This window comes from Macaca thibetana, chromosome 3 (genome assembly GCF_024542745.1).
Source record: "Macaca thibetana thibetana isolate TM-01 chromosome 3, ASM2454274v1, whole genome shotgun sequence".
Classification (NCBI taxonomy): Eukaryota; Metazoa; Chordata; class Mammalia; order Primates; family Cercopithecidae; genus Macaca; species Macaca thibetana.
Window position 1 is genome coordinate 121,254,822 of NC_065580.1, and position 13,945 is coordinate 121,268,766.

A 13,945-nucleotide genomic window follows, 5' to 3' on the forward strand; every position below is an offset into this window, starting at 1 on the left:
CCAAGGTCTGCTAATTGAAATAGATAATTCATAACTTGTTAATAGCCTAATTATAATCGGCACTGCAAATCTTGTAAATAAACAATTCAATGCACTAAGGGAATAGGCTCCATTATGGTGATTCACAATGAAGGTTCAACTGAAATCAAATGTTGGCAGAAAGCAAGCTGATTAGAAAGTTATGAGGAAACATCCATATACACACAACTGTATTAGTTTAGACATGCACATAAAAGCATATATGTACATGATTAGATATCTAAAGTTTAATGCAAAATCTTATTAATAAGAAAAAACATGATTAAAGACCACATACCAGGGAGCCATTCTTCCATTGTTCTTAAAACCATGCTGGGAAACGTCAAACACACACCAAAATCCTACTAGTAATGCCCTTTGTGACATGCGGCTTCGAGAGGTTACATAGCTTAATAGCCCTTCTCCTATCTGTGTGGTATTTATCAACTCAGACTCTGCAAGTTGTCCTGACCATGACAGCCAGGAAGACATGGACAGCCTGGATCAGGCAACAGAAATCTCAGTTCTACACAAGGTGACAGCAGGGAGCACAAGTTTGTTCTTTGGCCACACACACCTTCACACTTGCCCTATGTTGCCTTTAAAAAGGCTGCACTTTGTCCACCCTAAACTAACTTTGGAAGAGACAAGATTATGCTTTCTACAGCAGGAAGTAATTTCAAGTGAGATCCAGTATTCTTCAGATTCGTGTGATGAACACACCTCTTACTACAAAGATTATCAAGAAAGCAGTTGCCTTCATTCCTGAACACTGAATAGGCATATTCTACTGCTAGGAGCATTTACAATAGCTCCTCTGCTCTGGAAAAGCAGAAAATGAGAAGTGTAGGTGGAGGCTAGATTTGAAGTGGCCAGTTCTGCACTGAAATCATCCCTCAAGGAGGACGGTTCTTTGGTGACTTTTGACTTTCAGATGCTTGGCCTTACTGTTTTTGAACCAAATCCACCCACTTGCTCTTCAACATTGGCTCACCATCCTCTCTGTACCTACTCATCACACATCCTCCATGCTCCAGACTAAAATCAAACTGAAGGGTGCAACCCATGTGTAGTGCACACTGCTGGCTGTTCACATAGCATACATCACCCATACTTCCAAGTTAACAGAACTCCAGCATTGACCAGTGACTTCCAAGTACCTCAGAGAAAGCTGACCCCATCCACATCTACCAGGTGGGCCTGGCTCATCTAAGGCCTTTCCATTCTTGCCAAAGAATTGGGTCAGTGTATTACTCAACTGTAGTCAATGAAACATGAGAGGAACTTTTAGTAGGGGGGGGTTTCTGGGAAAGGTTTCCTTTCTCCTACAAAACCATTAAAAGAGATAGTCTGTCTTCCTCTTATGAAAATTCTAGTGTCTGGATATGATACTGGGAAGAGCCACAGACCCGTTGCTCCCAGTCTTAGGGGAAAGCCGACCCCAAAGATGATACAGAGAAGAATTGGGATGAACCAAGATCCTTGATGACAACTTGGGCTTCAGATTCAACTAACAATGAATGCTACTCCACTCTGGGATTCCTGTTCCATGAGATAACACATTCCTTAACTGTTGAATTAGGTTTGAGATGGGTTTTGCTTACTTGAAACTTGTTTTAGTTATCTATTGCTGCAGAACAAATTATCCCAAAACTTAGAGGCTTAAAACAATAAGCATCGACTATTCCATAGTTTCTGTGAGTCTAGAATCTGAGCATGGCTTTGCTGGATGCCTCTCACCAGGCTACAATCCAGGTGTCAATCAGGGCTATGGTCTCATCTGTAGGCTCTACTGGGGAAAGATCTGCCCCCAACTTCACTCAAGTGGCTGTTGGCAGGTTTCTAGGCTCATGATCAGTGGACAAAGGGCCTCAGTTCCTCACTGGCTGTTGGCTGAAGTCTCCCTCGGCTCCTTGCCATATGGGTCTCAATAGAGCAGCTCACAGCGTGGTGGCTGGCTTTCCTCAGAGTAAGCAAGTGAGAGAGGGTGCCCAAGATGGAGACCACAGTCCCTTTCAACCCTAAACTTGGATGTAAGAAGTGACATCTCACTACCTTTGTCATATTTGATTCCTTAGATAGGAGTAACTAAGTACAGTGCGCATTCATGGCAAGAGACTACAAGAGGCTAGAGGGTGAACACAGGAGGTGGGAATCACTAAGAGCCACTTCAGAGAGGCCAACACACAACTGAAGGCATCCCAGAAGCAAGGCCAGACCAAGAAACCACTCAAGAAGAAACCAAGGCTGGATGCTGAAATCCACGGAGATCTTCATATCTTTCTCAAGTATAACTGCAACAGGTCTTTGATGCAGTGTTAACTCTTTGGAGGGGTGTCCTATAGATAGACCTAAAATGCTGGGTACTAGATGCCCTTTAGCCTGGAAAACATGTTTAATGAAGCTGAACAGAATAGCATATTCCACCATAATTTGATACTTACAATTCACATGGTGAGATAAATTCTGGTATATTTCTTTAGTAAATTTATGCTATGTGTCAGGCACCAATCTGAAGGACGGATACAAATATGGATAAAACAGTTAAGCCTTCAAGTATCAACAGCTCGCACTAGTAGAGGAGGCACATAACAGGTGTGTGTAATACAGTATGGCGAGTACGGTAAAGGATAAATGCCTAGAGGGTAGTGGGAGGAATTCCCACTGGAGGGAGTGAGAGGCTTGCCAGAGACAGGTACTTGAGATGGCCACAGGGCGTGCACAGAGAACTTGCACTGTGCAGCTGTGGCTTGAGGAGGCAGGGAGCTGAGAGCAATCTGCACACGGGCTCAGTGAGCTGCAGAGCTGGCTGCCGAGAGGTGGCCTCTTACAGCCACATACACCCGGGCAGGTGGTTGCTCCACCTCTTCTGAGCTCTTGATACAAACCATGTATTTGTTCACAAGAGTTCAGAAGCCCCACACATAAGTGGTACTGAACATCTGAGCACACAGTCTTCTCCATTTGGCCTTTGTTCCAGGTAAATGTGGTTTTCATGACCGAGTATCGAGTACTAACAACAGTTTCAGCATCAAAATGGGAGTGAGAGCTTCGTGCTTGGGCTGAGTTCCAGGCAGGCTGGTAGGAGGCTGGCTGTGGAAGAGAGGCTGGCAGTAGCCTATTGAGACCCCAGCAAAGTCATCAGGCCTGTGACTGGGTCAAGATCTTACAGAGGTCAGGGAGGAGACAGGGGAATGGCTGGAACAGAATGGCTCAGAGTTGAAGAGATAAAATAAAGGGTGAAGTTGTATAGGACCTATTTATGTCTTCTCCTCGCCTTCTTAAATCTGCGCACAAATCCATTATCCATTAGCTTTTTGAATCTTTTTATCTTATGAAGGTTAGTGGACACTAGTTTTCAAAAAAGTGTATTTCTCCTTTTTAACAGCCTAAGAGGAGTATACCATCTGCTGTAGAAATCACAATGGAGGTGAAAGCCACAGTGTCCCCTGGGAGTCTCTGCAGCGGCAGGAGAGAAGTACAGGGTGACGAATGAAGCAAACACTGAGAGTCTGAGATCCCATAAACAGAAACCCCTCTATATCGCTTATGGGGGTAAGGCCTCCTGCCTCAGTTTCCCCATGGTGACTGTGCATACCCTACGAAGCAGTGAGAGAGCTTCTGTGAGATGCCTGGTGGACCGACTAGGCCTCGTAGGTACTCAGGGTAAGCTCCGCTATAAACACAGTGTTTGTTATGTGAGGAACATAGTTTTAAAACTGAACTCAAGAGGAGATAGGCAAGTGCTTATAGCTGGCATTAAAATGTCTCCACTGAGCTTCCACACAGCCAAAAATAGCCAGAAGTTTGCTCAGGAGCGCAGGGGTGAACACGGGCCACAGGTACGCACATTCACACCCAGCACTCAGGTGCCAACAGCCTGTGCCTCGCTGGGGATGGGTGGAAGGATCACCCAGATTTCAACATTTTGTAAAAAGATACAACAAATGAAAAGAAAAGATTCATTTTCCTTAACTTTTTTAAGTCCTGAAGGCAAGCTGCATTCTGCCTGCTTGGGCGGGGAATCCTGGTTTGTAAAGCCATCAACAATGGGCAGGCTGGTTCTGCTAATTAGCAACATAAAAGCTCGGAGGTGGATGCTTGAACTTGTGGTGCGCCGGCAGCCAAGAGCGCGGGCTGGAGCGGGGCAGGAGAGGGAGGGGAGACTCCGAGTCACAAGAAGAGCAAGGCGCCCGGCTGGTCTGCAGGGGAGGGGGAACTGAAATTGGTGTACTCCATCTGATGCCTCCTTCGGCCTCCCTGTCCCAAACTCCTCTTCCCCCTACTCCATTGCTGTGGGTGTGAGAGGGGAAGAGGAGGGAGAAGGCGAATTATGATGCTGAGGGCAAAGGAAGCCCCAGGTGCATGGACCTGGGGGAATGAACCAGTATGGAGCTGGCAGAGGGCACAGGGAGGAAATAGAGCCACAAGGCAAGACGAAGGTGAGTCTGGTCTTCTCTTTGCCACTTCGCTCTCCTTCCAGCTCAGACCTGTCCGAAGGTCTAAAGGCAGCGGGTGGGGAGGTTCCACAGCTCTGCAGAGATGCAGGATGAAGCCTGATGCCTCAAGCCTGACGCAGCCTTGGTAAGTACCCCTCCCACATCTTGTTGGCACAATTGCCCCAGCAGATGCTGCATCTGCACAGTAAGCGCCCCCAACACACAGGGAACCCAGGAGGAATCGAGAGTCTGCAAGTTTGCACCCAGCTCTCCCATCCTGTGTAGGCTGCCACAGAGCCCTGGTGCTGGGCCCATTCTGTGATTGCCAACGGGCTGTACTTGGCTTTATAGCTTTCATCCAGCTATTTTTCCCTCACTTTTTCCCACAGGGAGGAGATTCTGTAGGTGAGGGCATCGGCCGCAGGAGAGAGCACCGACTCTCATGGCCTTGGTGTGTGGGGCTTAAAACCCACTGTCTTCGGAGATGAAATGGCTCTGGAGCCATCCACACCACGGCTGCTGTCTTTCTGATTGATAAGCCTAACTCTTCCTTTTTGAATACCCTAAAAAATTCATTTGCATTTGGAAGTATGTCGAATGTCAAGATGATCAAACGTATTTTAAGGGTGGAAAAGAGGTACTTGTGAAGAAAGATAAAATGAATCAGGATTATTTTGCCTAGAGAAATTCGATAAGTAATCCAACAATTATCTTCTTTACCCAGAAGCTGGCAGGCAGCTAATCATCATTTCGAAAGAAGACAGAAAAAGATAAAGCAGTCCAGTGGCAAAAAACGTATGAACTTCCTAACCAGAAGGCTGTGCACACTCATGTGGGCACCAGCAGGGCTCCCGGCCGCACGCACAGTGACATTGTGCTGCTCCATGTACACAGCCCAGGATGGCGCTTGCTTTATCAGGAAGTGTCGCCGCACAGCTAAGACATACTGAAGCGGTCCAAACGCAGGCCCAGTATGCCCATAATGCCACGGAGTATAGAGAGTAAGTGTATAAAACTATGCCTGTCTGGAGGTGGGAATGCTATCCCCACTTATTAAAGTCCAAAAGAACCCCAGGAAACAACAAGGAGAGCCTCATCTCAAACAGGGTGTGCCAGGAAACAGAAGCAAAGCAGGACTTTCATTCTGGCTATTAGTACACTCAAAGTGACCTGCTTCCCCTTCTCATACCTCAGTTTCCTTTTCCATAGAGAAGCAGTACTCATGCTTGGCCGCTGGCCACAGAGTTCCAAGGCTAACGTACGAAGGACATCTTCCCAGCTCTCGAGTGCGACCTTTGCAGGTGTGCCCACAGCCCGCCTGAGTCAGCCCACCATCCAGATCACATGACGGCTGTGCCGGACAGCTGTCTCTCTACGGACACTCAGGTTCATTCTAGTATCAGAACACTGGCCCCTAGCTGACGTCCCTACAACCACAAGGTGTGTGTTTAGCTGAAGTCTGACCACAGATAGGCATGATTTCCTAGTTAAGCTCTCCAGAGTGCGTTCTCTGTGAAATCAGACACACTGCATTCAGCATTGGGAAACAAGAGCTGAGAAGGAAAGGCACACACATCCAAAGACAAGAATGGAAAATCTGGAAACCCAGCCCCGACATCACAGTGCCCAGAGAGATGAACAGTCAACACAGTCAGAATGAAGCAAGAGGAACATACGTTTGGGTCTCTGGTCTGAGGCCTCGGTACCAGTGCCTTCCCCGGGAAAGCTGAGAGGCTCCACCACATCTGGGTCGGGAGGTGGGTAGGGCGGGGGTGGGGGGAGCACTAACTGGGGTGGACCCCGAGCAGTGCCTCTGGGAGGCTTTTGTGGCACCTGCCGTCCACCACCTATATGGAATCAATAGGGAGTTACTTCAGCAGGTTAAGCTAAGCCATCACTCACCCGGCACCAAATCCAACCTCATTGGGCACCAGATCCAGCCACACTCAACACCAGATCCAGCCACACCTAACACCGGATCCAGTCTTATCCAGCACCTAATCCATTCTCATCTGGCACCAACCACATCCAGCCACACTCAAACTTTAACATTTTACATACGTAGTGTTCTATCATTGGAGCAGTTTGGAAAGACATGCCTGGTTGCAATTTCTTTTTAACAGACACAAGTACATAAATGCTGGGCTTGAAAACTATCCTTCAACACCCCCTACAGAGCTTTGTCAAGTTTAAAGGAACTCCTTTTATTCATGTTAGTCCTTTTCAGGTTCACAGATCTGTTTTTAGCCTATTCTTGTTGCTTTTCTAGAGTCACTGACCTATTCTGGCTAGATGAAGCATTCATTTAACTTATCTCCTGAGTCCATTTATACTTTTCAACCCCTTTGGTTGTTTAGTGTTAATAGTTCTCCAAGTTTGTTTTGAAGAATGTCCTGAGTTGTAGAGAGGGTGGGGATGTTGTGTCCCAAGCATATGGGACACAAGGACTCAGGCCTCCAGGACGGAGTCAGGGGGTCCTGCCCTGGGTTGAAGTGACTGGCCTAGGGATCAGCATGATCCAACCACATATAGCCATTTACAGTGGATGCCACTTAAGATTTAAACTAGGGGCTTTTGTCCCTTTACAAAACATGGGGAGAGAGCTTGGAAGGGAGAAGGGGGGCTCTTCATGAAATAGGAGAAAACCAGGTTTATTTTAATGATCCACTGACAATGTTTTCTTTCAATCCTTTGGGAAAAGGGATGAGGTGACATGCAATACAGGTTATTGCTTCTTAGGGTAACTGACTCCCAGGCTGAAATGCTAACACATTAAAAGCGGGGAACTGACTAAGGGGAAAGATGCTGACAAACTGCCATGGAGCTCTCACTAAAGGTCCAGAAACTGCCGAGGCAGCCACTTATCCTGGGCGGACTTTCCCTCCTGCAGCTGCAGACCTTAGGGCAAAGGCACAATGCAGGGCTGCCTGGGTGAGTTAAAGGGCATGGTGAGTGGCCTGTGAGTGCTGGTGGCTTTGGCGTGAGCACTGACATATGCCATTCTCAGGGCTCTCACCTCAGGAGGGTGTGACTCCTAGGCTGCCATTTTCCAGCCACTCTCCTGAAAGAGCCATTTCTGTTCCTACATAAGTGAAATAACAAATGTTGAATGATTTAAAAATAAAATGAACCCCTGACTCCCCTGGACCTGGAGAGCGCCATCATTCAGCTTCTCTCCACCTCGCCTGTAGCACGAGGGGTGGGCGATGATGATCTAATAGGTCTCTTTCTGCCCATAGATAGTATGAGTCTATCTTCTTTCCTCTGGGCTCTCTTTTTCTCAAAGAAGATCAGGGTCTTTACTAAATGTGTACCAGGAAATATAAGTGAAGATCAATTTCAAACAGGATGGTCTAAAAATTACTGAGCTGATGTCAACTTGTCTATATATCACCTGTGGCCTCAGATCTCTTTGAAATGCCAGATGTCCTTCAAAGCAGCTTCCACGATGTCACCTTAGGAACTTCTCCTTTTGTCATCAGAGACACATCACACACTCACACTCACAGGCTTTCCATTTTCACCCTCTCCGGGCTCCTACAACCGTTTCCCCGCTTCCACCGTCCCCCACCTCCTAAATACTCACATAATGTCCACGAAATACTGCTAATAAGATATGAAGTGAACTTGCAATTATTTCTTTCCAGCCCTTCTTTCTTTAGCATTAATATTTTTTGAGTTAATGCCATTATGGATGAGGCCACTGCAGGAATTCACATCAGAGGTGACATTCCAGGACACAGCAAGCATCCCTGCATGCAGACAGCAGGCCAAGCCTCACTCACCCATTGTGCTCTTCCTGTTCTCCTCCTTATCCTCAGTGCGGTTGGGGATCAGGGGACTCGGTGGTGGTGGCTGTGGTGGAGGAGGAGCTGGCGCTCGCCGCTTCTTCTTCTGTAAATCAATCTGTGACCCTAGAGATACCTATGAAGTATAAAGAAAGAAAGGCAGGCAGTGTCAGGGTGACTGTGCTGGGGCAGGACCTGCACGCGGAAGGTGGTGCTCCAAGGAGGTTGTTAGATGGCCAGTTCCCTTTCCAGGTCCTCCCATGCAGGCAGGGGAGGTTGTGAAGCGAGAGACCAGCGGATGTCCAAGGAGTGGCCTGGAGGTAGCACAGTGTTTGTTGCTCATAGACACCCCAAAGACCCCTATGAGCAGGGAGCTCATATTTTCTAGGGACTCCAGGCAAGTCTGGAGGGTTGGTAAACTTCCGTGTCACACAAGAGAAGGAGACCCATAGCCCTTCATTAAATGTAAGAACAATTCCCTCTGGAACAGGATGGGCTGCCGTGAACTGTGATCACACAGAGAAGAGCTGATGGGTTCAGCTCAGACCTCACCCTGACCTGACTTAGGTTTGCTTCCCTGACTGCATGTTCATGTTCCAGAGCAGCCACAGCCAAGACTATCTAATGGTCCACAGGTGGACACATCTTGACCCAGAATCGCAATGAAGTTTCTTAGTATATGGGATATTAGATCAGTGTATGGACATTAGCACCCCAACCACAGCAGAAATCCATCTCCTGCTCACAGCCTTCAACAGTGAAAGACACACAGCTTCTAAAGGCAGCTCATGAATACTGGGCAGGTCTAATTGCTGAACGTGAAATCTGTGTAAAATTGAATTCACTAATTCCATTTGTTTCTGAAGGACTACATAATCCTACTCTCCTCTCCTCATTAGGGTGAAAGTTTTTATTCATTCACTCTCATTGATTAAAATTAATTTAAAGAACATTGTGTGTAGAGCAGTGCTGAGTATACGCAAAGAATGGGCCGAGCATGGTGGTGGGCACTTGTAGTCCCAGCTACTCAAGAGGCTGATGCAGGAGAGTTGCTTGAACCCGGGAAGCGGAGATTGCAGTGAGCCGAGATCACACCACTGCACTCCAGCCTTGGTGATGGAGCAAGACTGTGTCTCAGAAAAAAGAAAAGAAAACAAACAAAAAAAAGAATGAATATGATGACTATCACATGATGAGAGCTGTCCTGCTCTGGAGCAGCTCAGAGCCAAGTCTGCACCTCCAGTCCAAGTACTTCCTGGCCTCCCAAGGGCCCATCACAGGAATGTGATGCCTGCAACACCCCGCATCTGCCACTGCAACTCTGACCTTGGTGCTCTCTGCTTTATTAACTCATGCTTGTACCATGTATACCACGTATACAGGAGACAGAAAGGGGGAGAGAGACAATGAGAGGGGGAGAGAGAGAGAGAGAGCGTGTGTGTGTGTGTGTGTGTAAAAAGTATCCTTTTAGGCTGGGTGTGCTGGCTCATGCCTGTAATCCCAGCACTTTGGGAGGCCGAGGCGGGTGGCTCACGAGGTCAGGAGATCAAGACCATTCTGGCTAACATGGTGAAACCCCGTCTCTAATAAAAATACAAAAAAAAAAAAAAATTAGCTGGGCATGGTAGCGGGCACCTATAGTCTCAGTTATTCAGGAGGCTGAGGTAGAATGGTGTGAACCCAGGAGGCAGAGCTTGCAGTGAGCCGAGATCGCGCCACTGCACTGCAACCTGGACGACTGAGCAAGACTCCGTCTCAAAAAAAAAAAAAAAGAAGTCTCCTTTTAATTTTTATCAGTAACACACATTTATTGGAAAAAAAAGTTAAAAAATATATATAAAAGGAAGAACATAATCACTTTATTAATACTCAAACTACTAACAATTGGCATGCTTTTCTAGTCTATTTTTTCTTCTAAAAATAATTTTTTCTTTTCTTCTGTTACAGTATAACCTCCTATACCTCTAAAATTCTGTAATAAATTTTACATAAAACATGGACATAACAGAAAGTAAATAAACCCACAAAGCTGAGTCAAAAAACAAGCAATTTCTTGTCCACCACCCCCTCTCCAGCAGTAACCACTTCACACTGTTTTTTTGGTATTTATTCCATTTTTCTAAATAAGAAGCTTATTGTACTGTTTCTTGATTTTTCCATGTTAGGTATTAGCATCCTACTCCAGAAGACGAGGATTTGATTCTTTGAGAGAGAGAGAGACACACACACACACACATATACACACACACACACACACACACACAGACTCTCACACACACACTCACATAAACACAGACACACACACAGACACACACACACACACTCTCTCACACACACATACACAGACTCATACTTTTCCTCTCCATTTTCCAAAAAATTATAGCAAAAGATCTAAATTAATATTTACTATTTAGTGATACATATTTACTTATAGTAGGCATCAAAATTATGAAAAATAGAAGTTCTCTTCAGCAAGAATTTTCTCCTGCTGAGATGTATAATGTATATCATAATTAAAATTTCTAAACTACCTTTTTGCTTTCCCTGAACTTGATAACTGATTTGTTTTCTAGCTTTTTTTCTTTTTTTTTTATTATTATACTTTAAGTTCTAGGGTACATGCGCACATCTTAATTGCATTTCCTGGAAATTCCCTTTCCCTCTATTCAGTTCTGATCCTTGTTTCCTGGATATTCCACCTGTTTTGTGTGGGGTTTTCTTTTTTTTTTTTTTTTTTTTTTTTGAGTCAGAGTCTCACTCTGTCGCCCAGGTTGAAGTGCAGTGGTGTGATCTCAGGTTCCAGTGGTTTTCCTGCCTCAGCTTCCTGAGTAGCTGGGACTACAGGCACTGCCACCACGCCGGGCTAATTTTTGTATTTTTAGTGGAGATGGGGTTTTGCCATGTTGGCCAGGTTGGTCTTGAACTCGTGGGCTCCAGTGATCTGCCCGCCTCAGCCTCCCAAATTGATGGGATTACAGATGTGAGCCACTGTGCTGGGCCCCGCCTGTTTTTGTGTGTTTGTTTTTGTTTTTAATTCACTGTATCTTAGTGGCACCCAGTTTCCAGCAACTTTCTGACACAAGATGCATATGAGGAAGATTTTTGAGACCTTCAAACTGTGAGAATGTTTTTATTCTACTATACTGGACAGTCAGTATAGATGCCTACAGGAACCTACGATGAAAAGAACTGTCCCTCAAAATGCTAAGCCATTACTCCACTGTCTCCTAGTTTGGAACTGCTAAGCTGAGACACCTGGATCCAGAGTGGGGCTCAATCTTCTGCATGGTATCTGCTTTTCCTCTGCAGGCTCAGGGGATTCTTTCTTACTCCTTCCTGCTCGGAAGTTTGATGATGGCGAGTGCTAGGTGGGGCTCTTTTCATTCATTGTCTGGGGCATTCACTGACCCCTGCAATCTGAATATCCTTAATTCTGCAGAATTTGTTACTGTTATTCTTTTCAACTTTTCCTTTCCTCTGTTTCTTTCTCTCTGGGATTTCAATTAATTGAACACTAAGGATTCTAATTCAATTGTCTTTTTTTTTTCTTGAGTACTCTTGCCTAAATTTTTTCTGATTTTCCCCCTTTTCTTAGAAATTTTCTCCAATCTAAGACTCATGAGTTTTTAAATTTCTGTTACTGGGTTTTTTTTTCTTTTAAATTTCCAAGAGCCCCTTCTTGTTATGGATTTAAAATATAGCATCATGGTCTTGTTTCCTGGATACCATAGCTTCTCTTTCCTCTTGGAAACTATGCTTTATATCTTTTTCAAGAACACATTTTAATTTCCATTTTCTTCAGCCATATGCATCACACTTTCCTCCAGGGTCCTTTCTGCTCTCTGTCTTGGCCTCTGTTTATCAGATTTTGACTCTTCCTCAAATTCGTGGCTGATTGTTTATAATATGTGTGTTTCTGTGTCTAGGGTCTGTTCATACACTAACGGGATTCCCAGTGGAGATCTGGGCAGAAACGCGGTAGCTGAGAGATCCCCAGATATTCATATGTGCAGGACTGTCTGCTAGCTCAGCCATCATCCACACAGGGGAAGCCCAGCTCCTGCCTGAGGGAAGTTAGGCCTTCCCGAGTGCCCTGGTGAGAAGGCCTTGAAGCTCTCCTGTGGCATGTGGGTTTTCGCTCATCCCTGTGTTGGTACAGACTCGGTTGTGCCTGATGTCCTGGAGTCAGAGTCTCTTAGTTCTACCACTGCAGGGGTAGACATCTGGTTGTGGTGGGCAGGGAGTGGTATGGAGGTCTTACTGTTTCACATGCAGGTATTCAGCCATTCCTTCATCATCAGCTCGTTCCGTGGTCATGTGCGGAGAAACATGTGCCCCAAATTCCTGAGTTGTCCTAGGATCTGGCATCTTCTGCTGGGCCTCTTTCACCCAGCAGTCAAGTTTTAGGTTCTTCTGCTTTGCTAGGTATTTACCACAATCAGAATACACTGCAGGCTGGGCGCAGGGACCCACGCCTGTAATCCCACCACTCTGGGAGGCCGAGGCGGGTGGGTCGCTTGAGGTGAGGAGTTGGAGACCAGTCTGGCCAACACGGCAAAACCTCGTCTCTACCGAATATATAAAAATTAGTCAGGCGTGGTAGCGGGCACCTATAATCCCAGCTACCCAGGAGGCTGAGGCAGGAGAATCATTTGAACCTGGGAGGTGGAGGTTGCAGTGAGCTGAGATCATGCCACTGCATTCCAGCCTGGGCAACAGAGACTCCGTCTCAAAAACAACAACAACAGCAACAACGACAAAAACAAAACACTGCAGTCCCAAAGTGTCTACTGAAAACTGTCATCAGCTGCCAATGCTTCTCTCCTCTTTGTCACAGTGAAGTAATACTTTTTTTTTTAGTGGAGTTTCAGAGGGAGAGACATAGATTTGTTTTGTTAGCCATATATTTTCCCATAGTTTTTCAGCTTTATTAAGAAACAAACAAGTAAACATTGTGTGTGTATGGTATACAATTGATCTGATATACATATCTAGAGTGAAATAATCACATCAGCCAATTAACATATCTATCACTTCACATAATTACCATTTTCTTTTTTTTTTCTTTGTGGTAAAAACACTTAATATCAACCCTCTTAGCGGAATTTCAAGTGTTTTTTAATGGCTGCCTAGTACTCCACAGAATTGATGAGCCATAATTAACTAAATTAGCCCCTTTGCCTTTTATCTAAATATTGAAATTATTTGGTTTTGGCAATAACAAATGAAACTTCTTAAAATGCTCTGTAATTTGATCTTTTCCCCACATTTCTTTTTCTCTATTTTTTGAGTTTTTAATAAATCCATTTACTAAAACTCCTCAGGTACAGAACACATAAAATTCAGTGAAGAGACAAGATTCTAAAATTGCTATCCCAATTTTAAGACTCCTTGTCATGAAGAAGTGATGTTGACTAGATAGCAGAAAAGGAAGCCCCACACCTCAGTTTCCCCACAAAGACATCAACTTAACAGCAATTTGTAATCCAGAAGCTTTTATGAGAACTCCAGAAACCAGTTAAGAAGGCACAGGACCATAGGCAAGTTTAATGCCAAGAATGGCTATGCTGAAATGGGTAAGAAAAGCCATTTCACCTCAACTGTGACAGCCCTTCCCCTAAGCCAGTATGGCTCAGTGTGTGCAGGAGAAAAAGCCCAATTCATGGCTTTTCCCTTGGGAAGAAAAGAGAAGAATGGAAT

At 45.3% G+C, this 13,945-nt stretch overlaps 1 protein-coding gene across 6 annotated transcripts in view; it reads right to left on the minus strand.

The window, feature by feature from the left end:
* The window catches only part of COBL (cordon-bleu WH2 repeat protein), a 306,183-nt gene that overhangs the window by 62,083 nt on the left and 230,155 nt on the right, over nt 1-13,945 (minus strand). For 3 of the 6 annotated variants that reach the window (XM_050785608.1, XM_050785607.1, XM_050785606.1), the window contains 2 exons: nt 8,243-8,381; nt 6,134-6,304 (listed from right to left, as the gene is read on the minus strand). In XM_050785608.1, coding sequence (XP_050641565.1) covers nt 6,134-6,304; nt 8,243-8,381 — 310 coding nt within the window. The remainder of the gene's footprint in view (nt 1-6,133; nt 6,305-8,242; nt 8,382-13,945) is intronic. The other 3 variants (XM_050785610.1, XM_050785609.1, XM_050785611.1) reach the window with 1 other exon arrangement.